This window comes from Ranitomeya imitator, chromosome 1 (assembly GCF_032444005.1).
Source record: "Ranitomeya imitator isolate aRanImi1 chromosome 1, aRanImi1.pri, whole genome shotgun sequence".
In the NCBI taxonomy this organism is placed as follows: domain Eukaryota; kingdom Metazoa; phylum Chordata; class Amphibia; order Anura; family Dendrobatidae; genus Ranitomeya; species Ranitomeya imitator.
This window is the reverse complement of record NC_091282.1, coordinates 616,130,336-616,155,851: the sequence shown is the minus strand read 5'-3', so window position 1 is coordinate 616,155,851 and position 25,516 is coordinate 616,130,336. Positions and strand designations below refer to the sequence as shown.

General features: G+C 43.8%; 1 protein-coding gene across 1 annotated transcript in view; it reads right to left on the bottom strand.

Moving 5' to 3' along the window:
* Window positions 1-25,516, bottom strand: part of FUT8 (fucosyltransferase 8) — a 288,014-nt gene that overhangs the window by 114,450 nt on the left and 148,048 nt on the right. The window contains exons 4-6 of the mRNA XM_069726425.1: window positions 3,775-3,893; window positions 1,691-1,859; window positions 161-275 (exon numbers count right to left, since the gene is read on the bottom strand). Of these exons, the coding sequence (XP_069582526.1) occupies window positions 161-275; window positions 1,691-1,859; window positions 3,775-3,893 (403 nt within the window). The remainder of the gene's footprint in view (window positions 1-160; window positions 276-1,690; window positions 1,860-3,774; window positions 3,894-25,516) is intronic.

Genomic DNA, 25,516 nt, shown 5'->3' with positions numbered 1-25,516 from the left:
ACGTGGCCCCCTTACTTGTTATACACAGGTAGCTCCACCACTGTGTTTCCACCCCTGCTGGATATTACAGCACATGGACACAGGAAAGTTAGAGAATAACCTAACACTGGGGAAAGCTATGCAACTACAAAGCATTCAGATAAAGCATGGAGTTTATTACCTGAACATAGGTAATCCGTCGCTGTACGAGTTCTGTCAAATCTTTGGCCTCTCTTTCTCGCCAGTCACCTGCACCATCGGTCTGACTGAGGTAGTAGAGATCTGTCATAACCGACCTGTTAAACAGATGATGACATGATGACAATGCAGTCCCATATACCATTGCAATAAACAGAACATTACATAAGTGAAGAGCCTGTCCCAGGACCTGCAGGTTCTCTATCCTGCTTCTGTCAGGAAGTGCTTCGCTCACCCATTAAAATCTTTTATCAATAAAGGAGCAGAGTGTTGAAGAGGTTTTTTGTACCAATTTTACAAAACTCCTGACCTATTAAGTAGTTGATAACATAGTAGCATCACAGTCAGTTATATGGCTGCAATATAAATAAAATGGCTGGATCTCCTTGTGGACATTAACCTGACACATTAATACCAGTCCTGCTATTGAATAAGTGCCTGTTCCAGGACCTGTAGGTTCTCTAACCTGCTTCTCCTAGTAAGGCTTCTTTCACACTAGCGTCGGAATCTCCCCGTCGCAATGCGTCAGGGAGAGATTCCGACGCTAGCGTTTAACGCATTGCACAATGGAGGCAGCGGATGCATTTCTCCGGCGCATCCGCTGCCCCATTGTAAGGTGCGGGAGGTGGGGGCGGAGTTCCGGCCGTGCATGCGCGGTCGGAAAAAGCGGTCCGTCAGGAGCAAAAAACGTTACATGTAGCGTTTTTTGCTCCCGACGGTCCGCCAAAGCACGACGCATCCATCGCTCGACGGATGCGACGTGTGGCAATCCGTCGCAAATGCGTCGTCAATACAAGTCTATGGGGAAAAAACGCATCCTGCAAGCACTTTTGCAGGATGCGTTTTTTCTGCAAAACGACGCATTGTGACGGATTGCAGAAAACGCTAGTGTGAAAGTAGCCTTAGAGATTCATTCACCCAGTAGAAAAGCAACTTTTTTTTATCTAAAACTAAAGGGAGCACAGTGTGAATTAAGAGCTTTCTTGTAGCCATTTCCATAAAACTCCCGAGAAATGACACAAAGTAGCAGTTCTTTTTCCTATGATGACATAATTTAATTGACTCATCCCTTGTCCTCCTAGGAAATTAAATGATTCATGTTCCATCTAAATATGACCAGATTCCATGGCGAAACCTTCGTGTTTGTTTTTCGGTCATCGATATATTCTAATAGATCTCTACTAAAATACATTTGCTTAAGGGGTACAGTATACATATATTTTTAAAATTAATCAGGTCACGAGACCTCTGGTCAGACAAGGAATTGCAGAAGTATACAGATAAAAATAAATAGAAATAGAAAATAAAAGAAAAAAGTTTTGCCATCTTGTAGCAGGTGTGTGTCTTAAAAGTATCAAATAAGGGTGTGCCAAAAGAGATATCAGACCAAGAGAGGAAATGTAGAACTACACAGTGACAATACAGATGAGCGGCCATCCCCTTGGAAAGTCTCCTACAGAGCATAGAGGAGGGTCCTAAGAAGGAGAAGGATCCCCCCATGTCATTTCCGCACCTTTGCTGATCACCCATATCGATCAGTAGCTCGTCCACATGTCTTTGGAGTTCATTTCGGTCTAGATGTTTCAATTTCTTTAGCTCGCTTTGGACGAAATACCAGAATTCCTTGGCCCCGTTATCGATTGCCCTTCGTAACATTTCATGGTCTTTTCCCATGCCAGTCACTAAAATAAAAAAAATTAAAAACAGTTAAATCAATGAGTTCTTTTTTAATTATTTCTTGTACGCAAAATGGTTATTACCCATATAAATCATACTGAAATATCTTCATATAGTATAGAGAGGTGAAAGGAAGGCAATTTTTGCTCTTATTTTATTCCCATCACTATCTGGAGTATTTAGCTTCTATAACCCCTTAACCCCCAAAGCTTTTTTCGTTTTTGCGTTTTCGTTTTTCGCTCCCCTCCATCCCAGAGCCATAACTTTTTTATTTTTAGGTCAATATGGCCATGTGAGGGCTTATTTTTTGTGGGATGAGTTGTACTTTTGAACGACATCATTGGTTTTAGCATGTCGTATACTAGAAAATGGGGAAAAATTCCAAGTGTGGTGAAATAGCAAAAAAAAAAAAAAATCCCACACTTGTTTTTTGTTTGGCTTGTTTGCTAGGTTCACTAAATGCTAAAACTGACCTGCCATTATGATTCTCTAGGTCATTGCGAGTTCAGAGACACCAAACATGTCTAGGTTCTTTTCTATCTAAGTGGTGAAAAAAATTCCAAACTTTGCTAAAAAAAAAATAAAAAAATTGCGCCATTTTCCGATACCCGTAGCGTCTCCATTTTTCGTGATCTGGGGTTGGGTGAGGGCTTATTTTTTGAATGCCGAGCATACGTTTTTAATGATAGCATTTTGGTGCAGTTACATTCTTTTGATTGCCCGTTATTGCATTTCAATGCAATGTCGCGACGACAAACAAAAAAGTAATTCTGGAGTTTTGATTTTTTTCTCGCTACGCTGTTTAGCGATCAGGTTAATCCTTTTTTTATTGATAGATCGGGCGATTCTGAACGCGGTGATACCAAATATGTGTAGGTTTGATTTTTTTTTTAATTGTTTTATTTTGAATGGGGCGAAAGGGGGGTGATTTGAACTTTTATATTTTTAAAAACATTTTTTTTTTACTTTTGCCATGCTTCTATATTCTCCATGGGAGGCTAGAAGCTGGCACAACTCAATTGGCCCTGTTACATAGAGGCGATGCTCAGATCGCCTCTATGAAGTAGAATTACTGTATTGCAATGAGCACCGACCACAGGGAAATCCTGAAAACACCACTTGTTGGTGGCTCGAGGACTGAAGCTGGGGAGCGCTGCTCTGGGGCGTGACTGCAGGCTGCTCTGGGATCCTATGCATTTGCTACAGCTTCTTCCTCGACTGGCACTGCTCCACCAAGTTTGCTACAGCCTCCACATGGACTGGCAGAACCCCTCCATATTCACAACAGTTTCAACCTGAACCACTGGAACTTCTCTGCACTCGCTACTACTTCCACCTGGACAACACTGCTCATAAGAAATCAATCCAGCTTGCTACTGAACTGGCACCACTCCTTCGCAATCACTACAGCTTCCTCCTGGATCGGCACTGCTCCATAGCACTAGTAACAGTTTTCCTGGTGGTCTGCTGGCATCAACATCTGGCAGAGGGCTTCACGTGACTACTTAAACCACCCTGGGCCCCTTAAGTATAGCTAGTGAAGAAGCCCTTTAATTGCTGGGATTGGTATATTCCCCAGCACCAGGCATGTTGTGTAGTAGACTACTCAACTCTCCACCACAAGAGCTGTAGATTTCTATGGCATAAAAAGCCAGCCAGGTGCAGGCCTTGAACTAGTCATATGAGATGCCTAGTCTCTGGCCGGCTTTTCAAAGCAAGCCACAACGTTTCTGAGAAAAACATACCAAGCAGTAATAATGCAGGCAGAGTGTTTCATGCTGCCCGTGGTTCCGGCATGAATTAGTGAACAAGATCTCTTTAAGAGCAAAGAAGTGCTCTGGCACCAGCAAAAACCTAATATATTTTGCAGGAGTCAATGAAAAATAACAAAGAAACGTGACAAACTAGCCGGAATCTTACCAGTACTGCTAGATTGTTGTTTATACATCTCTATCTGTTCTTTGGCCTTTAGCAGCTGCTCTTCTAATGCCCGTATCCTTCCTGCTGCAGCTCCTTGCTCCACTGGGCCTTCAGGTATTCTTTAAAAAGAAAAAAAAAGAGCGGACAAATTACATAAAGGACTGGTGAACAGAAGTACTGCAGTAATAGATGTCATTTAGTATGAGAGGAAGAGTATAGAACAAATCGCCACCTAGGAAAATGGTCATTAAACCTGGAAATGATTGCTTCCTTTAGGAATTTGCCATGATAGATAAGGATCCTTTCCTGAAACCATTACCGGTACATCTTGTTCCAATTTAACCTCTAAATTATCATTTATACAAGTTTATTGGAATTTTCTCTTAACTTAAAATGGAGTCAAATTTTTTTTTTACACTTTTATTTTTATTTTCCCATTGATATAGCCATGAGTTTGTAAAGTGTGCTGCATGGAGAAGGCTGGCAGCTCATAGACAAGTCACTCTGTTTAGCGGGTCCCAGCCTTCTCCCTTTAACCCCTATACAGGGATCTAAGCAGGGGCTCCTGGGTTACACCCATGGATTGGATGCTCGCAGGTGGAGGGAACTGGCAAAGAGAAGGGTCATCAAGCCGGGTCGTTACCAGGATGTCAAATTCGGGGACTAAAATCACAAGATCAATATATTTGGGGGGTTTATTTTTCTGTTTTTCATTGTGAGGTAAAAACATGATTTACCAGGTCAGTATGATTACTACAAAACCAAACTATTTTGTTTTTAGTAGCACAAAAACCTTTTAATGTCACAAAAAAAAACCTGTTACCCTTTTTTTCCTAGACTCATAACTTCAGGGTAGTACTTATTAGTATTTTTTCCATCGATGGAGTTGTGTGTGTGGTACTCTTCGTGTGCCAAGCTGCCGTTTTTTAAACCATTTTGTAGTACATATGACAATTTGATAAGACAATATTGCTTTTTATTGAGGGTGAAGCAACTGGAAAAACAGCAATTTGGACATTTTGCTTCTTTTACTTTGCAGCGTTCACCATATGATTTGAATTCTTTTCTACTTTGATCACCATTTCTTTGTGGCGCAATTTTTTACCTCTAATAGGGCGCTCTTATTGCATTGCTCTAAGGGTGTGTTCACAAGTGGAAGTTTTGATGAGCATTTTCTTTTAGGAAAATGCAGGCAATGGCCTAAAAACTACAGCGAAAATTACTTGCATTTTTGGTGCAAAATAATTTTGAAAAAAAAATAAATGCAGTGAATTACGCTGGAAGAATTGGCATGCAAAAAACTCACCATGTGAATGAGATCTTAGAAATCTCATTAAAAATACAGCATTTTTTCCTGCATGAAAAGAGCTACGGTAATTAAAAAAAATGCATCAAAAACGCTGTGTGAACAAACACTAAGGCTGAAGATTATATTTCCCATGCAACTTCAGCTCCTCACTATTTTGGTCATTCTTGGCCTGTAAGCAAAACGCAAACTCTCTGTTTAGGAAAGGTGACTGCACAGTAGGAAACATCATGGGATATGTAATGTTTCATCCAGGGGGAGAAGTTTGCATTAAAGAGTCACATGAGCAGTGCTGGGAATCTTGGGAAATTGATCAGGATTGAAGAATTGAAGCTCGATGAGGATATTTTTTTTTTTCTGGAACAGAGAAGAGTTGCCATGAGTCTGAAGATCTCTGGGTGTAGCAGGATAGAGTTGCGTGAAGGAAATCGTCAAACCTTTACCACAATTCATCAACAATTAATTTTGCTCAACATAGAGAAGGAGATTACCCTTATTGGGAACTGCAATGTGTGCAATATGTTTACAGACTTGCCAGAGGAAAAGACAAATTTCAGGAGAAAATATCCATACTGATGCTCATCACAGAAGATGAGGATTTCCTTGACAGAGCAGAAGGATCACTTCAGAATGTTTCAAGAAAAACTTTTTAGTTTTCCTGCAGAAGCTAATGACAGAGTAGAAACAACTATTCAGAATGTTCGAACACAAGCACCTTTCAATGTACCCGCAGAACAAGAGAAATAGAAGCTTGTGACCCAAAAGCAAAAAGATGAGGAGGCAGTCAGCACCCATACCGCTGAAAAACCGCTACCAGGCTCTCACGCAGGAGAACTACAGCCAGGACGGAAGCTGGCTGGCGCTGCTTCCGTCCTGGCCGCACCTTCTACTGTATGAGCCGTCACGTGGGGCCGCTCATTTACAGTGATGAATATGCGGCTCCACCCCTATGGGAGGTGGAGCCGCATATTCATGACAGTAATCGGCGGCCCCACGTGACCGCTCATACAATAGAAGGTGCAAAACTTTAAACTTTAGCGCTGTCTCCTGCACGGTGCGTGTGGTACCCAGTGGGCACACGGGCGGCACACGTGTGCCACATTGATGTGCCATAGAAACGCACGGGAACACGGACACGGATAATTCCAATACCGATTTTTCCGGTACCGGAATTATCTGGACATGTGGGACTGCCCTGATGCAGCAGCAAAAAAAAGGCAAACACAGTTCTGGCATGTATTAAGAGAAGTATAGAGTCTAGATCACATGAAGTAATTATCCCCCTCTACGCCTCCTTGGTCAGGCCTCATCTGCAATACTGTGTCCAGTTCTGGGCACTATATTTTTAAAAAACATCGAAAAACTGGAGCAAGTTCAAAGAAGAGCTACCAAGATGATGAGCGGACTGCAAAGTATGTTCTACAAGGAATGTTTAAAGGATCTGGGAATTTTTAGCTTGCAAAAAAGAAGACTAAGAGGAGACTTACGGTATTTTTCGGACTATAAGATGCACTTTTTTCCTCAAAAAATATGGAGGAAAATGGGGGGTGCATCTTTTAGTCCGGATGTACAGCCTCTGGCTATGGTGGAGGAGCGGTTTTGGAGGAGCATCGGGTCACAGAGGCAGGAGACGGATGCTGAGGCTAACTCCTGTGACCGCTGCTAAAAAGAAATGAATATGGATGTGGAGGGCAATGAATATTAATTTCTCTTTAATGGCATCCTGTTATGATTGGCCCGCATCCCGGTATCATTGGTCCCATCCTTTCATTATCCTGGTATGATTGGCCCCCACCCCCATCCTGGTATGCATGGCCCCATCAGAAAACATTAAAAAAACAAAACTATTACACTTACCTTCCCGGCGCTCCCTCGCAGCATCCTGCTCCGCTGCCAGCAACTGCTTTATGCTTGTAAGCAGCGCATGGCAGGGATGTCATGGGCTGCTTGCAAGCTGAAGGGCAGCTGCCAGAATACTCAATGCTCTGCATGCCTGGACCGTGTTCACGCAGAGAGCAGTGATTATACATTGCTCTCTAGCTAACGAGCACAGTGTCAGCCAGAGCTTTCATTCTGCTACCGGCGGTCACGTGTGCCGATACTTAAGAGAAATGAATATTTACTGGTCTCTGCTTGCAAACAGTCCCGGCATGCTGAGCACTGAGTATTCCGGCAGCTGCCCTTTGGCTTGCAAGCAACACATGACGTCCCTGCCATGCGCTGCTTACAAGCATAAAGCAGTTGCTGGCATCGGAACACGATGCTGCGAGGGAGCGCCAGGAATGTAAGTGTAAGGCTGTGTGCACACTTTGCTGATTTTTCGCGTTTTTTTCGCCATAAAAACGCTATAAAACCGCAAAAAAAGCATACATTATGAATCCCATCATTTAGAATGCATTCCGCAATTTTTGTGCACATGATGCGTTTTTTTCCGCGAAAAAAAAACGCATCGCAATAAAAAATGCAGCATGTTCATTAATTTTGCAGATTTTTTCCCACTATATAATGCATTGGGAAATGTCCGGAAAAATCAGCAAAAAAAAAAAACGCACCAAAACGCGGTAAAAACGGGCAAAAAACGCATGCAGATTTTTTGCAGATTTCTTGCAGAAAATTTCCGGTTTTTCTCAGGAAATTTCTGCAAGAAATCCTGAACGTGTGCACATAGCCTAATGGTTTGTTTTTTTAACCCCTTTCTGCCACTGGACGGAATAGTACATCCGATGGCAGAATCCCCGCTTTGATGCGGGCTCTGGCGGTGAGAGCGCATTAAAGCCGGGACATATCAGCTGTTTTGAACATTTGCACATGGAAACACGAGAAGCAATGGAATGAAACTGAAAGGGAGAAGATACAGATTAGATATTAGTAAAGCATTTTTGACGGTGAGGGTGATCAATGAGTGGAACAGGCTGCCACGAGAGGTGGTGAGTTCTCCTTCAATGTGTAAGGATCTGAATTGTGTACCTGTTTTGCCTGGTCTTGCCCTTCGTTCTGCCAGATCTTGCCCTTATCTCTTAGAGTTAGTGGCTTCACGGTGGCCATCTTGTTTCCTGTCTGCTGCATATATGAAGGGACTCTGCACACTACACCTTGCTTGTGTATCTCGCACTTCACCTGCTGCCAAACTAGAAGGACTTGTATCTTGCCTGTCTCTTCTGTTCATCGGGATACCCCGTTTGCTACCGGTCTGCCTCCCATCTGAAAGACTCTACTTTTCCAGATCTGCTCTGCACCCACTTCTGCTGCCGCATGCTCTCCTACTAGAGCCCAGTCTGGGCTCCGGACCTCTGGATCCTGCATTCCCGGGCTTGAACTCTCATCATCGGTCTGTACTGACAACACCCTTATATTCCTGAGTCTGCATATGTCTGCTGCTTGATTCTAAGGCTGGGTTCATACTGCATTCTGGCAGTCCGTTTGACGGAATGCATTACACCGCGGCATAACGTGGTGTAAAGCAGTCCGTTAACGCTGCCATTAACCCCTATTTCGGGCGCATCGCCAACGCATGCCATAATGGTCGTGTGCTAGCGATGTGCAGTCATTGAGTGACGGACCCTCGGACACGGGCTGCAGAGTTTCCGGGTCCGTTACCGCTAGCACAGATAGAGCATCCGCTAGCTCTATCTGCACTAGCGCGATCACATTTCGGCACTTGCATCAACGCAGTCTGTTTAACGCATGCGTTGAACGGGCTGCTTTAACGCAATGTAAACCTAGCCTTAGAGCCTCTGTTTGCTTTCCACCTGTTAACCGAAGCCTGTTTTCCTACAATCTACTCTATTGAGTCTTGATATACCGTGTTTTTGTCTTCACTCTGATTCACGCCACCAGTCTCCATAGAATATCAGAATAATCTTATGACACAATGGAAGTCTTCACAGGCTGGACAGACAGATCTGTCTAAGATGGTATAGTGAATCTGGTATTAAGCAGAGGACCATGGAGGTTCCGTCTAACAGTCTATGAAATCACCGATCATAGGGTAACACAAAAGTGGCACAATCATGTACCCCCTATACAAAACTGTTAAAGAGGATCTTTTCACTTGATTCTTTCTTTGCTTAGGAAAATCCATCTCTTGAGACGGTAGCTTTTTGTGAAAAAAAAAAATTACTTCTGGGGTCCAGCATTGAGTCTCTGCCACTGCGCTTGGTGTTGGTTATTGTCTGCAGCATTATGTCACATCAACAGCGCTGCAGATAGTGTGCAGTTATTGGCTGCAGCACCATCGTTGTGACATCAGCTGCTCAAGACTCAATGCCGGACATGGAGAAAGCGAATAAATCACAATGTGGGTGATGGTTTCTTTTTCTATGTATTTATTATTTATTTTACTCAATTATATAGAGCCATTAATACTGCCGCATTTTACATACATTATCATCACTGTCCCCAGTGGGGCTCGCAATCTAATTTCCCTATCAGTGTGCCATCAGAGTGTGGAACTCATTGCAGCCGGGGACAGGAGTTATCAAAAGGTAGAAAACCCGATTAATAATGTAGAATTTAGGAGTTTACAGCAAGACAGTGTGGCAGTAATACAGTGGCAACACGTCCAAAGCTTTAATCACCCGTGGTGGGCCAATAGCCAAACGTTAGGGAAACAAAACTGGATGGCAAATAGCAATTGCCATTGTGCAAATAGACCCCAAGTACTGTCACCTACTGCCATAAATTAGGCACCATAGTCACTCATATTGGCAAAGCATCTAGTGTTAAATATGCCTTTTCTACAGAGGCTTGCAAAAGTATTCCCTCTCTTGGCTTTTTACCTATTTTGTTACATTACAACCTGTGTGGAAATATTTCTGTAATCCCATGTGAGTGATGCATCAGCACTAAATAGTCTAAGTTGGTGAAGTGAGAAAAATATAGGAACAAATTAAATTTATGGGATCAAATAACTACAAATTGGCATGTGCATATGTATTCATCCCTTTTGCAATGAAACTCCTAAAAAATATAGTTCTTACCGATAACGGTATTTCTCTGAGCCCATGACGGCACCACTCTCCTGCATCAGTTGTTTTACATAGAGAACGATGGGAGACTACTAAACATTTGTTAAATTTTAACTGTTTATCATAACTAGATACCGCGTGACTATTAACACTATGAGTAGACTATGGCACTATTTTGATGTGCGCACCCACAAGTGAAGGGAGGGAATGTACGGGTGCCGTCATGGGCTCAGAGAAATACCGTTATCGGTAAGAACTATATTTTTCTCTGATCGCCCATGACGGCACCACGGAGAGAATTGCATAGATAGTGCATTCAGGGAGGGACCACCGCCTCCAGAACCCTTTTACCGAAAGTAAGGTCTGAAGAGGAGATTAGGTCCAATCTATAGTGCCTATAGAATGTGGATGGTGAGCAGCTCTACATATCTGGTCTATGGAAGCTCCGGCCTTCTCCGCCCAGGAAGTCGCTACTGCTCTTGTTGAGTGAGCCTTAACCTCCCCGGGAACGGACATCCCACTTGCTGAGTATGATAGACTGATGGCGTCTGTGATCCATCTTGCTATGGTGGCTTTAGATGTGAAAACACACAAACAGAGAGGAATCCTCCCTACTCTCTCTAGTGACTTCTAGGTAGTGTAAGAGACATCTTCTTACATCTAGTGTATGTAATGTTTGTTCCTCCTTATTTTTAGGATTGGGACAGAAGGAGGGGAGAGATATCTCTTGAGACCTGTGAAATTTTGAAGCCACTTTTGGGAGATATGCTGGGTCTGTTTTTAAAATGACCCTATCCTCTAGGAATTGTGTGTAGGGAGGGTTAGCTGAGAGAGCCTGTAAATCGCTAACCCTGCGGGCCGAAGTGAGGGCGACTAATAGAGCTGTTTTGAGGGATAGATTTTTTATTGTAGATTCGTGTAATGGCTCAAATGGAGAATTAGTCAGGGCTTTAAGGACCAAGTTTAAGTCCCATTGAGGAACAACTTTTACTGGAAGAGGCCTTGATCTTCCTGCCGCCCTGATGAATCTAGCGACCCACCTATTTGAGGCTAAATCAAAATTGAATAGGGCTCCCAAAGCTGCCACGTGAACTTTTAGGGTGTTAGTGGCTAAACCCATCTCCAACCCGTTTTGTAGGAACTCTAATATGGAATTAAGGGGAATTTCTTTCCCTATTTTTGCACCTGATGATGACAGAAACTTTTTCCATATCTTGCCATACTGTCTTGTTGTAACAGGCTTCCTACTTTGTAACAGAGTTGAGATCTAGCCCGGAGAGAACCCCCTGCTTTCTAGTAATTTCCTTTCAAGAGCCAAGCTGTCAAGTGCAAGTTCTTGACCTGCGGATGACAGACTGGGCCCTGTGACAACAGATCTTGGAGGTCTGGTAATACCCAAGGGTCTGATATTGATAACTTCCTCATCCATGAGAACCAAGGCCTCTTCGGCCAGAACGGGGCAATTAAGATGACCAGCGCCCCGTCCTCCCGAATCTTCCTCAGCACTGCTGGAATCAGAATAAGAGGAGGAAAGGCATAGACCAGATGGTGACCCCAAGATATCAGGAAGGCGTCCACAGCTACTAGGTTCCCCAGGGGAGATAGGGAGCAAAAGGAGGTTACTTTTTTGTTTAGATGACTCGCAAAGAGATCTATTTTGGGAACGCCCCATCTTTCTGTGATCTGGGTGAATATCGCCTGATTTAGTTCCCATTCCCCCTGTTTTAGACTGGACCGGCTGAGGAAGTCTGCTTTGTAGTTGTCCACTCCCCTTATGTGTAAGCTTGTTAGGGATAAGAGGTTGCTCTCGGCTATTTGCAGGATTGAATTGGTCACCTCCATTAGATTTTTAGAACGGGTGCCCCCCTGGTGATTTAGGTAAGAGACTTCCACCCGATTGTCCGACATTACTCTTACATGGTGAGAGTGAAGGACCCCCAAGAATTCCTGAAGGGCAAATTTTACTGCAAGGAGCTCCTTCATGTTGGAGGATTTGTTGACTGTGGATGGAGACCAAGTGCCCTGGGTTACTAGGTCGCCCAGATGAGCCCCCCACCCTGAAGGGCTTGCATCCGTAGTCAGGACTTTCGAGATCTGAATTACCCACGGGACTCCCTGGGAAAGATTTTTCTGCGATCTCCACCATGTCAGAGAGTGATTTGTGCGAGGAGATAGAGATAACTGCCCTCCTAAATTCTCTCCTAGATGGATTTGCTCCGACAATATCTGCCATTGAAGTTCTCTTGAATGTAATTGGGCCCACTGGACTGCAGGGATGCAAGAGGTCATAGAGCCTAAGAGGGACATGGCCTGACGGAGTGTTATGGAGGGGAGAGATTGGGTTCTCGATACTAAACTTTTTAGTTTTTGTATCTTGTACTCCGGGAGACGACATTCCATCTTTTTGGAGTCTAGAGTGAGACCCAGGTACTCCTGGACCTGAGAAGGCATTAGTCTGGACTTTCCCATGTTTATTAGCCAGCCTAATTCCTTCAGAGAATGCATCACAATTGCCAGTTGATCCTCGCAATGTTGCGGGGAGGAGCCTATCACCAAGAAATCGTCCAGATATGGAACGATTAGGGTATTTTCTTCTCTGAGGTGAGCCATTACCTCCGCTATCAGCTTTGTGAAAACTCTCGGAGCTATGGCAAGACCAAATGGTAGAGCTGAAAACTGGAAGTGTTTTAGGACTCCCCTGATGTGAACTGCCATCCTGAGGAATCTCTGGTGATCCTTGTGTATTGGGACGTGATAATATGCGTCCTTTAAGTCCAGGACCACCATGAAGCATTGGGGAAACAACATCTTGATAGATGACTTTATCGTTTCCATCTTGAATGCTTGAACCTCCAGGAAATCGTTTAATTTCTTTAGATTTATAATAGTCCTGAAGGAACCGTCTGGTTTCTTCCTCAGGAATAGAGGGGAATAGTACCCTTGCCCTCTTTCTTGTGGGGGAACCTCCAGGAGTACACCCTTTTTTACTAACTCGATGATCTCGTTTTCCAGAGCCAGCTGTTCTTCTGCCGAAGATCTTATGGATGTCATCATAAAAGAGGGACGGGGGCATCTTTTGAATGTCAGCCTCAGGCCTGATTCTATAATGTTCAGAATCCATTGACTGGAGGTAATCTTTTTCCAGGCTGGAAGAAAGAGAGATAACCTCCCTCCCACCTGGGGCGAACCTTCATTGAGAAGGTTTCTTGTTATCACTGGGGTTTTTGTTAAAGATGAACCCCTTGTTTTTGTTCCTCTTATCCTCCCACTTTCCCTGGCCTCTTCCAGGGTTCTTGCGGAAAAACCTCTTGTTCCGAAAGGGCTTCCGGTAAGAGGGGAGACCAAGGGAGGGAAAGGACTTTTTCTTGTCCCCGGCTTTTTCCAGGATGTCATCTAATGTGGAACCGAACAAAAACTCCCCTTCGCAGGGGATAGTACATAGTTTTGTTTTTGTTTGCAGATCGCCAGGCCAATTTTTAAGCCAGAGGGCACGCCTGGCCGCATTAGCGAACACTGCTGACCTGGCGGCTAACCTGATAGAGTCTGCTGAGGCGTCAGCCAGAAAAGCCGCCGCTCCCCTTATTACAGGTAATGTTTTCAGCATCGAGTCTCGGGAGGTTTTCCCTTTTAATTGACCCTCTAGTTGATTTAACCAGATCATTAGGGAGCGGGATGTGCAAGCTGCTGCCACTGCTGGTTTCAGGCCTCCTCCCGCTGACTCCCAAGAGCTCTTGAGGAAGGTGTCCGCCTTCTTGTCCATAGGGTCTTTTAGGACCCCCATGTCCTCAAACGGGAGAGCGAATTTCTTTGATGCTTTGGCTATTGCTACATCTAATTTGGGGGCTTTTTCCCAAAAGGAACAGGATTCATCCTCGAAGGGGTATTTCCTTTTCGGGGTTAGGAGAGTCTTTTCCATGGGTTTTTTCCATTCCTTTTTAATTAACGCTGCAATTGCTTCGTTAAGCGGAAAAGCTCTTCTCTTTTTTTGTTCTAATCCCCCAAACATGATGTCTTGTGCTGACTTTTTGGGGTGGGAGTCTACTAGTCCCATAGTACTCCTCACTGCCTTTATGAGGCCATCAGTGTCCTCTAGCGGGAAACAATTGTGACCTCCTGAGGAAGAAGTGGATGATGAGGATGAGGAGGAGGAGTCGGAGGATGCTGAACTCGCACTATCGCTGTCAGATTTAGAGACTGGGGACGGGGACCTGTGTCTGGTCCTTCTCCGTTTTTTTCCTCTTTTTAGGGATCTAAAGGTGTCTTCCACCTGTTCTTTAATCAGGTTTTTAAGATCTGTTGCAAACCCGGGCAGGCTTTCAGATACTGTTTGCTGTATGCAGGAATTGCATAGCTGCTTCTCCCATGCGGGTGGAAGATCCTCTTTACAGATGGCACAGGCTTTGTGCTTTGTTTTACCTACGCTTTTCCTCCCCTAAAAGAGACAAATAATAATCTTACTGTCTCTAACTTTCACGAAGATCAACTTACCACCTCCAGGACCCATAAATACCGGTTGGGGATTCTCAGCCTCTGGCTTTTTCCCCGACGCCGTGCTGGACTCTTTGCTGTGTTGAGACCTTTGGCGTTCTTTGCCGGTGTCCTGGTAGCTTTTCTGCTGTCGCCTTTTTTGCTGCTGCTGAAGCGATGCTGTAGGTGGAGGTGATCCAGGCAGGGGAGACGCCGGGTCGCTCATACTGCTGCTGGTCTGCTGCCAATAACGCTGGCTGCGCCTGATGCTGCGACGATTAGTAGCTCCTAAGGCTCTTGCTGATAAACTGCAGAGCCGCTGAGAGGAAGTAAATCCCCCATTTTAAAGCTCCCGCCGCTTTTCTTCCGGCGCCTGCGCAGTAGCGCTTGGCCGACGGCGAGGAGCGCCGAACGCCGGCGCCTGCGCAGACGCTTCTGCCTTTGGAACGCCCAAGCGACCTATCTTTTGGCGACGCCTGCGCAGACGCTTCTGCGCCGCCTTTGGAACGCCCAAGCAACCTATCTTTTGGCGACGCCTGCGCAGACGCTTCTGCGGCGCCTTTGGAACGCCCAAGTGACCTATCGGCGACGCCTGCGCAGTAGCGCTCAGCCGACGGCGAGGAGCGCCGAACGGCGACGCCTGCGCAGATCCAAGCCCAGTGTCTCGCGAGACCAGCGCAACTCCGGGCAAGCGCCCTACTCACAAGATGGCCGCCCGGAGTGCAGATATGGCGCTGCTGACCGGCACCCCCGGTCCTATGCAGACCCTACTGCGTGGCTCTGCATACCCGATGGCGTGCAGTGTGCAGGCTGACGCGTGCTAGGGGAGGGCCACGCCGCACCTCCCGCAACCACAGAGGGACCCCCCTGGATGTTGCCGCTGCTGCATCTTACCTGGGGAGGTGACCGCGAACTCCTTGTCACCTCCCCCGCACACCCTGTCGGCCCACTGGCTCCCAGCGGTGGCGCTTCGGGTCACCACCCTAGCCGAGGCAGAGGGACCCCAGCTGCCTGAATCGGACTGGTTGGCCCCGGAATTCCAACGACGACTGGTAAGTCCGTAGGTCTCCCATCAAGGACAGGAAACCAACTGATGCAGGAGAGTGGTACCGCCTTTTTATCCGTAGGTTTCCTGTCCTTGGTGGGCGGATCCCCTCTCTCCGTGGTGCCGTCATGGGCGATCAGAGAAAATTTCTGGTGTGAGCAATTCCCTTCATAAGTCACATGCTTAGTGACAGGACGTCCACCTGCGCGTGATCTAAGTGAAATGTGTCAGTCAGTATATACACTGAGAGGGCGCCCACCAACACTCTCAGCCCGGGCAAGGAGGACATTCATCAGAGAGGCAGCACCGAGACCAAAGGTAACCCTGAGGGAGCTACAGAGTTCCCAAGCAGAGACTGGAGTAGCTGTACATACAACTACAATAATTCATACACTCCACAGAAGTGGCCATAATGGAAGAGTGGCCAGAAAAACTACTTTGCGCCCACACAAAAATGGTAAGGCTCGTTTTGAGTTTGCCAAAAGACATGGGAGACTCCAAAATGTATGGAGGAAGGTGCTGTGATCAGATGAAACTAAAATTGAAATTCCATGTTGTGTGGTTGTAAAACATAAAAATGCTAAGGAGGGGTGGTGTCGAATACTTTTGCAAGCCACTTTAATACATGCAGGGGAGCATGACAACATTTTTGTTTTTGCTCACGTATAAAACAATGTCTATAGAGTACCTCCCTAAATATCTAGACAAAACTATTACGACTGTGTGTGATAGGAGGCAGACAACATTTTTATAGCCCAGGCTCACCACAGATCAATACAACACAATCCCAAAAATTAGACCAAAACAGAACACATGTACCATAGGTGTGCTGGTGACCTGGCCCAAGAGATGTGTCAAGTCCGGTCACGAGCAATAACAAAGCCACTTCCCGTCCTATTAGCGTATTCAGAAATGCCAAGAGTGTACACGCAATATAATACAATATATATATATATATATATATATATATATATATATATATATATATATATATATATATACCGTAAAAAATTGGAACAGCACAATACTCACCGGTGGGTGCCTGGCCTCCCGGGCAGAATGGTCCACTCATCTGCCCACATAGATACAAAAATCAGCAAATGAAGGCAGCACTCCAAATCCTTTCAAAGGTGAAAAATGTGACTTTATTGAACCCACATCTCTGTGCTTTTTTTTTTTTTTTCAAAGGTGAAAAATGTGACTTTATTGAACCCACATCTCTGTGCGACGTTTCGGCTCACACTGAGCCTTTTTCAAGCAGTGAGTGTCATTAACCATAGTGCTTAAATAGGCATAATCTACATACATTTACATATTTCATTGATCATTAGGCATAAATATCTGTATACATACATATATCAACAATTGTGTAAAAACATCTCATATGTGCAATCCATATCTCATAAAGTGCATAGTGCCAAAGTGCTAGTAAGTTCCAACATCTTCACTATTATTTTGGTCATTTCATACATATTTCTTTTCAATAGATATCTCTCTCCTAATACATCTTATATTTGTTTATATTCCTCACCCCGCCATACATAGGTCAAACCACATGGAGGACGCTAAATCTGTCATTCTCGGCGTTCTCTGTCCTCTACTGCGCATGTCATGACGTCATTCCTCTGTGTCGTAGGTTGCCGGCCAATCCCAGCCCTCCCCTGGTCAGTTTCTCTTGGCGCATGCGCACTTGCCGCTCATCAGTGCCGGGACGCCATCTTAAATGTGGCAAGATGCGTCTCCAAATGCCAGGCGCCCAGTCACTATCAATTTTTCAATCTCTATGCTGCGGTACATCTATATCAGTTATAAGGTACCGTATATCACCAACTATATATTCTACTGATAGGTAATTTCTAATTGTTATAATATAGCTTTACACTCTGGCATAATGGATGACACCCTATTCAGGTTATCTCCATTTGTCAATGTCCCTCCCATTTGACACATAGCCCTTCAAGGCCATATTGTCACCTTATGGGGGTCCATATGAGTGATTCATTTGTAAACTATATTTTAATGGTGAATGATCTCTGGTTATACGGCATTTCTTTTCACTCTAACATAACGGATAACACCTTCTTCAGGCCCCTCCGTTTCTCAATGTACCTCCTATTTGACACACAGCCCTTAGAGGCCATATTGTCATCCTAGGGGGATCCATATAAGTGATTTTTATAGCCAACCATCTCATTCCCAAAATAAACTTCCATGTACCACAGTCTTATATTATGCATGCTTTATTTATACTGCTGAGACAATGCCATCGGCCGACAACCATGACCAATTATGGACAAAGAACAAAAATTGTTTCGACTAATCAAAAATAAAAAATGAAAAATTACATTTTTGTTTATTATTCTTTCATCCTCCATGTGGTTATGTTCCACCTGCTGGCAGGCCAAGGACTACTTGTAAGTGCTGGACGTGAAGATGTCACTAAAATAATATAAAATAGTGTTAAAATTGGAGCTCCATATCAAACTCATATAATTCATTCGTATACAATACTCCAATACTAGGGGTCCCCATACATCCGATTCTTAGGGGTATACTTTATAGGGCTAATACATATTTGGGTGAATTTTAAATTCTACATTCAACCCCTTTGGCTTTAGGGTGTCAAGTACATAAATCTATTTTAATTCTTGTTTTTTTAGAAGGCTCACTCTATCTCCCCCTCTCCTTTGTATGGGGACCTTGTCTATAATCCTAAATTTGAGATCTTTCTCGGTGTGTCCCAACTCTGTAAAGTGTTTTGAGACTGGGAGATCTACTCGTTTCTTCCTAATTGAGTGTCTATGATTATTGATGCGTACCTTCAATTCACAAGTCGTTTCTCCTATGTACCATAATTTGCACGGACACTCCAACAAATAAATCACATGATCTGAATTACATGTTAAGAATTGTTTGATAGTATATTCTTTGTTTGTACCTGGGTGCACAGAGATGTAGGTTCAATAAAGTCACATTTTTCACCTTTGAAAGGATTTGGAGTGCTGCCTTCATTTGCTGATTTTTGTATATATATACATACTAGCTGAAGAGCCCGGCGTTGCCTGGGCATAGTAAATATCTGTGGTTAGTTATAGCACCTCACTTCTCTTATTTTCCCATCACGCCTCTCATTTTCCCAATCACATCTTTCATTTTCCCCCTCACATCTCTCATTTTCTCCCTCACATCTCTCATTTTCTCCCTCACTCCTCTCATTCCCCCCTAACACTTGTCATTTCAACCTCACATCTGTCATTTTCTGATCACTCCATTATTTTTCCTCACTCCTCTCATTTTGCACTCACACCTTTTCATTTTCACCTCACACCTCTCATTTTCACCTCATCACCTCAGTATATACATGTTTGTCATCTCCCTTATATATATAGTATACATCTGTATGTCATCTCCTGTATATAGTATATACCTGTATGTCATCTCCCCTGTATATATTATATACCTGCTGTGTGTCATCTCCCCTATATATAGTATATACCTGAATGTCATCTCCTTCTATATATAGTATATACTTGTATGTCATCTCCTCCTGTATATAGTATATACCTGTGTGTCATCTCCCCTGTATATAGTGTATATCTGTGTGTCATCTCCTCCTGTATATAGTATATAACTGCATGTCATCTTCTAGATATAGCATATACCTGTATGTCATCTCCTCCTGTATATAGTATATACCTGTAGGTCATCTGCTCCTGTATATAGTATATACCTGTATGTCATCTTCTCCTGTATATATATGTACCTGTATGTCATCTCCTCCTCTATATAGTATATACCTGTGTGTCATCTCTCCTGTATATAGTATATATCTGTGTGTCATCTCCCCTGTATATAGTATATACACCTGGGTGTCATCTCCTTCTGTATTAGACCTCGTTCACACGTTATTTGCTCAGTATTTTTACCTCAGTATTTGTAAGCTAAATTGGCAGCCTGATAAATCCCCAGCCAACAGGAAGCCCTCCCCCTGGCAGTATATATTAGCTCACACATACACATAATAGACAGGTCATGTGACTGACAGCTGCCGTATTTCCTATATGGTACATTTGTTGTAGTTTGTCTGCTTATTAATCAGATTTTTATTTTTGAAGGATAAGACCAGACTTGTGTGTGTTTTAGGGCGAGTTTTGTTTGTCAAGTTGTGTGTGTTGAGTTGCGTGTGGCGACATGCATGTAGCGACTTTTGTGAGATGAGTTTTGTGTGGCAACATGCGTGTAGCAACTTTTTGTGTGTCGAGTTGCATGTGACAGGTTAGTGTAGCAACTTGTGTGCAGCAAGTTTTGCGCATGGCGAGTTTTGCGCATGGCGAGTTTTGTGTGGTGCCTTTTGAGTATGTGCACGTTTTGTGTGAGGCAAATTTTGCATGTGTTGCAACTTTTGTGCATGTGGAAATTTTTCCGTGTGTGCAAGTTTTGCGTGTGGCGAGTTTTCCATGAGGTGAGTTTTGCACTTGTGGCGAGTTTTGCAAGAGCCTAGTTTTTGCATGTGGCGAGTTCTGCGTGTGGCGAGTTTTGAGCGGCGACTTTTGTGTTTCGACTTTTATGTGGCGAGGTTGGAGAATGTGTGGTGAATTGTGTGCTGAGGGTGATATGTGTTCAAGCACGTGGTAGTGTGTGGCGCATTTTGTGTGTGTGTTCATATCCCCGTGTGTGGTGAGTATCCCATGTCGGGGCCCCACCTTAGCAACTGTACGGTATATACTCTTTGGCGCCATCGCTCTCACTCTTTACGTCCCCCTTGTTCACATCTGGCAGCTGTCAATTTGCCTCCAACACTTTTCCTTTCATTTTTTCCCATTATGTAGATAGGGGCAAAATTGTTTGGTGAATTGGAAAGCACGGGGTTAAAATTTCACCTCACAACATAGCCTATGACGCTCTCAGGGTCCGGACGTGTGACTGTGCAAAATTTTGTGGCTGTAGCTGCGACGCCTCCAACACTTTTACTTTCACTTTTTTCCCCATTATGTAGATAGAGGCAAAATTGTTTGGTGAATTGGAATGCGCGGGGTTAAAATTTCACCTCACAATATAGCCTATGACGCTCTCGGGGTCCAGACGTGTGACTGTGCAAAATTTTGTGGCTGTAGCTGCGACGGTGCAGATGCCAATCCCGGACATACATACACACATACACACATTCAGCTTTATATATTAGATATAGATATATATATATATATATACACATACACACCCACGCAAAATCAATGTCTTCGAGTCAAAATGAAATTGAATCTTTATAGCCATAAAAAATAAATACTGGAACCTATTAAAGGAAATAACTATGGAGGTCATAACCAGGAGCGATTTGGACAATCTCAAAGGTGGGGGTGTCATCCGGGGCACGAAGGACGTTTGTGTCTTATCTCAGGGATGAAGCGATGGTTGAACGCTGCTTACAAAAAACAAAACATTTTAGTCTGCGGAAGAGAATTAATTCAGAGTCTTGGAATAAAAGTAACCTCTAGATTAGTGAGGCCGCGATCAATTTTAATTGTGCTCAGTAGCTAGGAGGAAAAAAAAAATCAAAACTCATTATGGACTCTTAGACTACAAATTAGGTAACACAGCAACGTATTCATTGAATGGAGGGGGAGGTTAATGCTCGGTAAACAGTCTACTGTGTCCCAGATTACAGTCATTGGGGGCGAGCCCAAAGTAGGCAGAACTGGTGGGGGAAGGCATACAGAGCAAGCCCTAAAGCTGCAAGGTATACGAGCGTATCAGTCATTGCGCCTCTACTGTGCCTAGAAAAAGGACATGTGATATTACGTGGCTCAACAAAATCCCCCAATGACAACACTTAAAGAGGATCGGTCAGCAGGTCACGAGGGGACTGTTTTTGCCACAGTACAGTTCCAGAGATATGAGCCTTTTTATTTAGTGTTGATTTTGATGGTCTTTAGCTAGTGGGCACGGGTTGCAGGATTCCTTGGAGGCGGGTCTATTGCTCTGAGCACTGCCCCTTGGAACCACCATGAATATTAGTAGTAGATAATGGCCCATATCTCTAGACTCGTATGAAGGATTTAATGAAAACAAAAAACAGAATACTCAGGAGAGAAGCGTGAAAGAATATAAGTGCAAACACTGGTCACTTTTGACATGCTGATGAGTCCTTTTTAACTCCTAGATCACAAAATAAAAGTGTTGTCATTGGAATTGTAGGCTCGCTGTCACTTAATATGACCAGGTATGGGAGACTGACGAGGCAGGCGTTATCTATGTAAGTGTCATTTCACACACAGGCTATTCACATAGACCCTATCTGTTGCAGATTTTGCAGTTTGTACACCCACAAGACTGTGGATATCCACTGTGATCTCAACTCAAACCACTTCAGTGAGTTACATGTCAATTATGGAAGAGCGGCAGGGAAAAGGGACGTCAATATTAAAACACCAAAAGGCATCATGAGGATTTGGAGGTGGAATACACAAAATCATTGCGAAAAAAAATCTCAGTGTAAACATACTCTTATACAGAGATGACCACGTCGGCACTACTGTATAATGGTGGATCCAATCCCCATCAATGATGCGTAAGAAAACCTGGCAGTCAGAGAATATGAAATTAAATAAATAATTGAATATCCAATCCAACAATAGGGCTATGTGCACACGTTCAGGAAAGTTTGCAGAATTTTCCTGAGCAAATCCAGACTACTTTCGCAGGAAATCCGATCATGTTTTTTGTGCTTTTTTTGCGGATTTTTCCGGAGGTTCCCAATGCAACAGTATAGCAGCAAATCCGCTAAATTAATGAACATGCTGCACTTTTTTCCAACGATGCGTTTTTTTTTTTCAGAAAAAAAAAAAACGCAACATGGGCACAAAAATTGCAGAATGCATTCAAATTGATGGGATGCTTAAAGTAAGAGTTTGTAAGCGTTTTTGCAGCGAAAAACCGCTGACAAAAACGCAAAAAAAAAAAAAAAAACGCCAAAACTCCGGAAAGTGTGCACATAGCCTAAAGGTTCACAGATGTTTCGGTCATCATTTGACCTTCCTCAGTGCCTATTCTCCAATAGATAAGATATCCGATTGCGTTTTATCCCCTAGGTCAGCTAGGAAGCGCTGAACACGGTGTCCACTGCTGGCTCAAGCTGACGCCTGCTTGACCAGCGGTGCTCACAGAGTAATAGACCTGCCATCAAGGAATCCTGTGACCACCGCCCACTTGTTAAAGACCATGAAAAGCAACACTAAATAAATAAAACGCAATCTGATATTTTTTCAGTTGGACAATAGGCACTGAGGAAGGTCTACTGTACACCGAAACGTTTGTAAACCTTTATTTTTAGATTGCATATCAAATCATTTATTAGTGCCAAGTTCTCTTACGTGAACATATTCTTGGGTAGGTTTCACACTACAAATTGGATTACAAACCGAGACGCATGGACCAGCAATGGGTCTCCTGAACAGGGCTTAACGGCTTCATATATGGAGACCCATGGTCAGACCAGACATTGCGATCCGCGTGACATGTACAACCTGCCCTAAGGTAGGATTACAACGTTTTTTCCACATTGTATTCTCCCCAAAATCCTTGTGAAATCCTGACCCCGTAATCTTGCCCCCACTTTGGGAGCAATATAAATGACTTGGAACTTTTTGATGCTCATTTGACTGATACTTGACTGTCATAGGAACAAATTACCAAATTAAAAATGTATTTTACCCTTCTAAATTTAAGAAAATAAAAATCACCACAACGTATTTAATTACAGTTTTTCTGTTAAATGGATAGAGGTTGTCTAGATATAAAATGGTGATATCGTTAGGACAAAAGCAGCCAGTTTCTGCTCTTGGTTTATTTCTGCTGCCCCCTCGAGTATTCATTGCTTTGTAAATCCGCCATACGGTTCCAGAGATATGGGACTTTTTATTTAACTCTACTTTTTATTTTTCTCATTAACCCCTTTACCCCTGAAGGTGGTTTGCACGTTAATGACCGGGCCAATTTTTACAATTCTGACCATTGTCCCTTTATCTTCTACTATATAAAGCTGAATGTGTGTATGTGTGTGTGTGTGTATGTGTGTGTGTGTGTGTATGTCCGGGATTGGCATCTGCACCGTCGCAGCTACAGCCACAAAATTTTGCACAGTCACAGGTCTGGACCCCGAGAGCGTCATAGGCTATATTGTGAGGCGAAATTTTAATCCCGCGCGTTCCAATTCACCAAACAATTTTGCCCCTATCTACATAATGGGGAAAAAAGTGAATGGAAAAGTGTTGGAGGCGTCGCAGCTACAGAAACAAAATTTTGCACAGTCACACGTCTGGACCCTGAGAGCGTCATAGGCTATATTGTGAGGTGAAATTTTAACCCCGCGCTTTCCAATTCACCAAACAATTTTGCCCCTATCTACATAATGGGGAAAAAGGCGAAAGGAAAAGTGTTGGAGGCGTCGAAGCTACAGCCACAAAATTTTGCACAGTCACACGTCTGGACCCTGAGAGCGTCATAGGCTATATTGTGAGGTGAAATTTTAACCCCGCGCTTTCCAATTCACCAAACAATTTTGCCCCTATCTACATAATGGGGAAAAAGGCGAAAGGAAAAGTGTTGGAGGCGTCGAAGCTACAGCCACAAAATTTTGCACAGTCACACGTCTGGACCCTGAGAGCGTCATAGGCTACGTTGTGAGGTGAAATTTTAACCCCGTGCTTTCCAATTCACCAAACAATTTTGCCCCTATCTACATAATGGGGAAAAAAGTGAAATGAAAAGTGTTGGAGGCGTCGCAGCTACAGCCACAAAATTTTGCACACTCACACGTCTGGACCCTGAGAGCATCATAGGCTATGTTGTGAGGTGAAATTTTAACCCCGCGCTTTCCAATTCACCAAACAATTTTGCCCCTATCTACATAATGGGGAAAAAGTGAAATGAAAAGTGTTGGAGGCGTCGAAGCTACAGCCACAAAATTTTGCACAGTCACACGTCTGGACCCCGAGAGCGTCATAGGCTACGTTGTGAGGTGAAATTTTAACCCCGCGCTTTCCAATTCACCAAACAATTTTGCCCCTATCTACATAATGGGGAAAAAAGTGAAAGGAAAAGTGTTGGAGGCAAATTGACAGCTGCCAGATGTGAACAAGGGGGACTTAAAGAATGAGAGCGATGGCGCCAAAGAGTATATACCGATCAGTTGCTAAGGTGGGGCCCCGACATGAGATACTCACCACACATGGAGATATGAACACACACACAAAATGCGCCACACACTACCACGTGCTTGAACACATATACCACCCTCAGCACACATTTCACCACACATACACCAACCTCGCCACATAAAAGTCGAAACACAAAAGTCGCCGCTCATAACTCACCACGTGCAAAACTCGCCACATGCAAAAACTAGGCTCACGCAAAACTCGCCACAAGTGCAAAACTCACCTCATGGAAAACTCGCCACACGCAAAACTTGCACACGCGGAAAAATTGCCACATGCACAAAATTTGCAACACATGCAAAAGTTGCCTCACACAAAACTTGCACATACTCAAAAGGCACCAGACATAAAACTCACCACGTGCAAAACTCACCATGCGCAAAACTTGCTGCACACAACTTGCTACACTAACCTGTCACATGCAACTCGACACACAAAAAGTTGCTACACGCATGTTGCCACACAAAACTCATCTCACAAAAGTCGCTACATGCATGTCGCCACACACAACTCAACACACACAACTTGACAGACGAAACTCGCCCTAAAACACACACAAGTCTGGTATTAGCCTTCAAAAATAAAAATCTGATTAATAAGCAAACTACAAGAGCAACAAATGTACCATATAGGAAATACAGCAGCTGTCAGTCACATGACCTGTCTATTATGTGTATGTGTGAGCTAATATATACTGCCAGGGGGAGGGCTTCCTGTTGGCTGGGGATTTATCAGGCTGCCAATT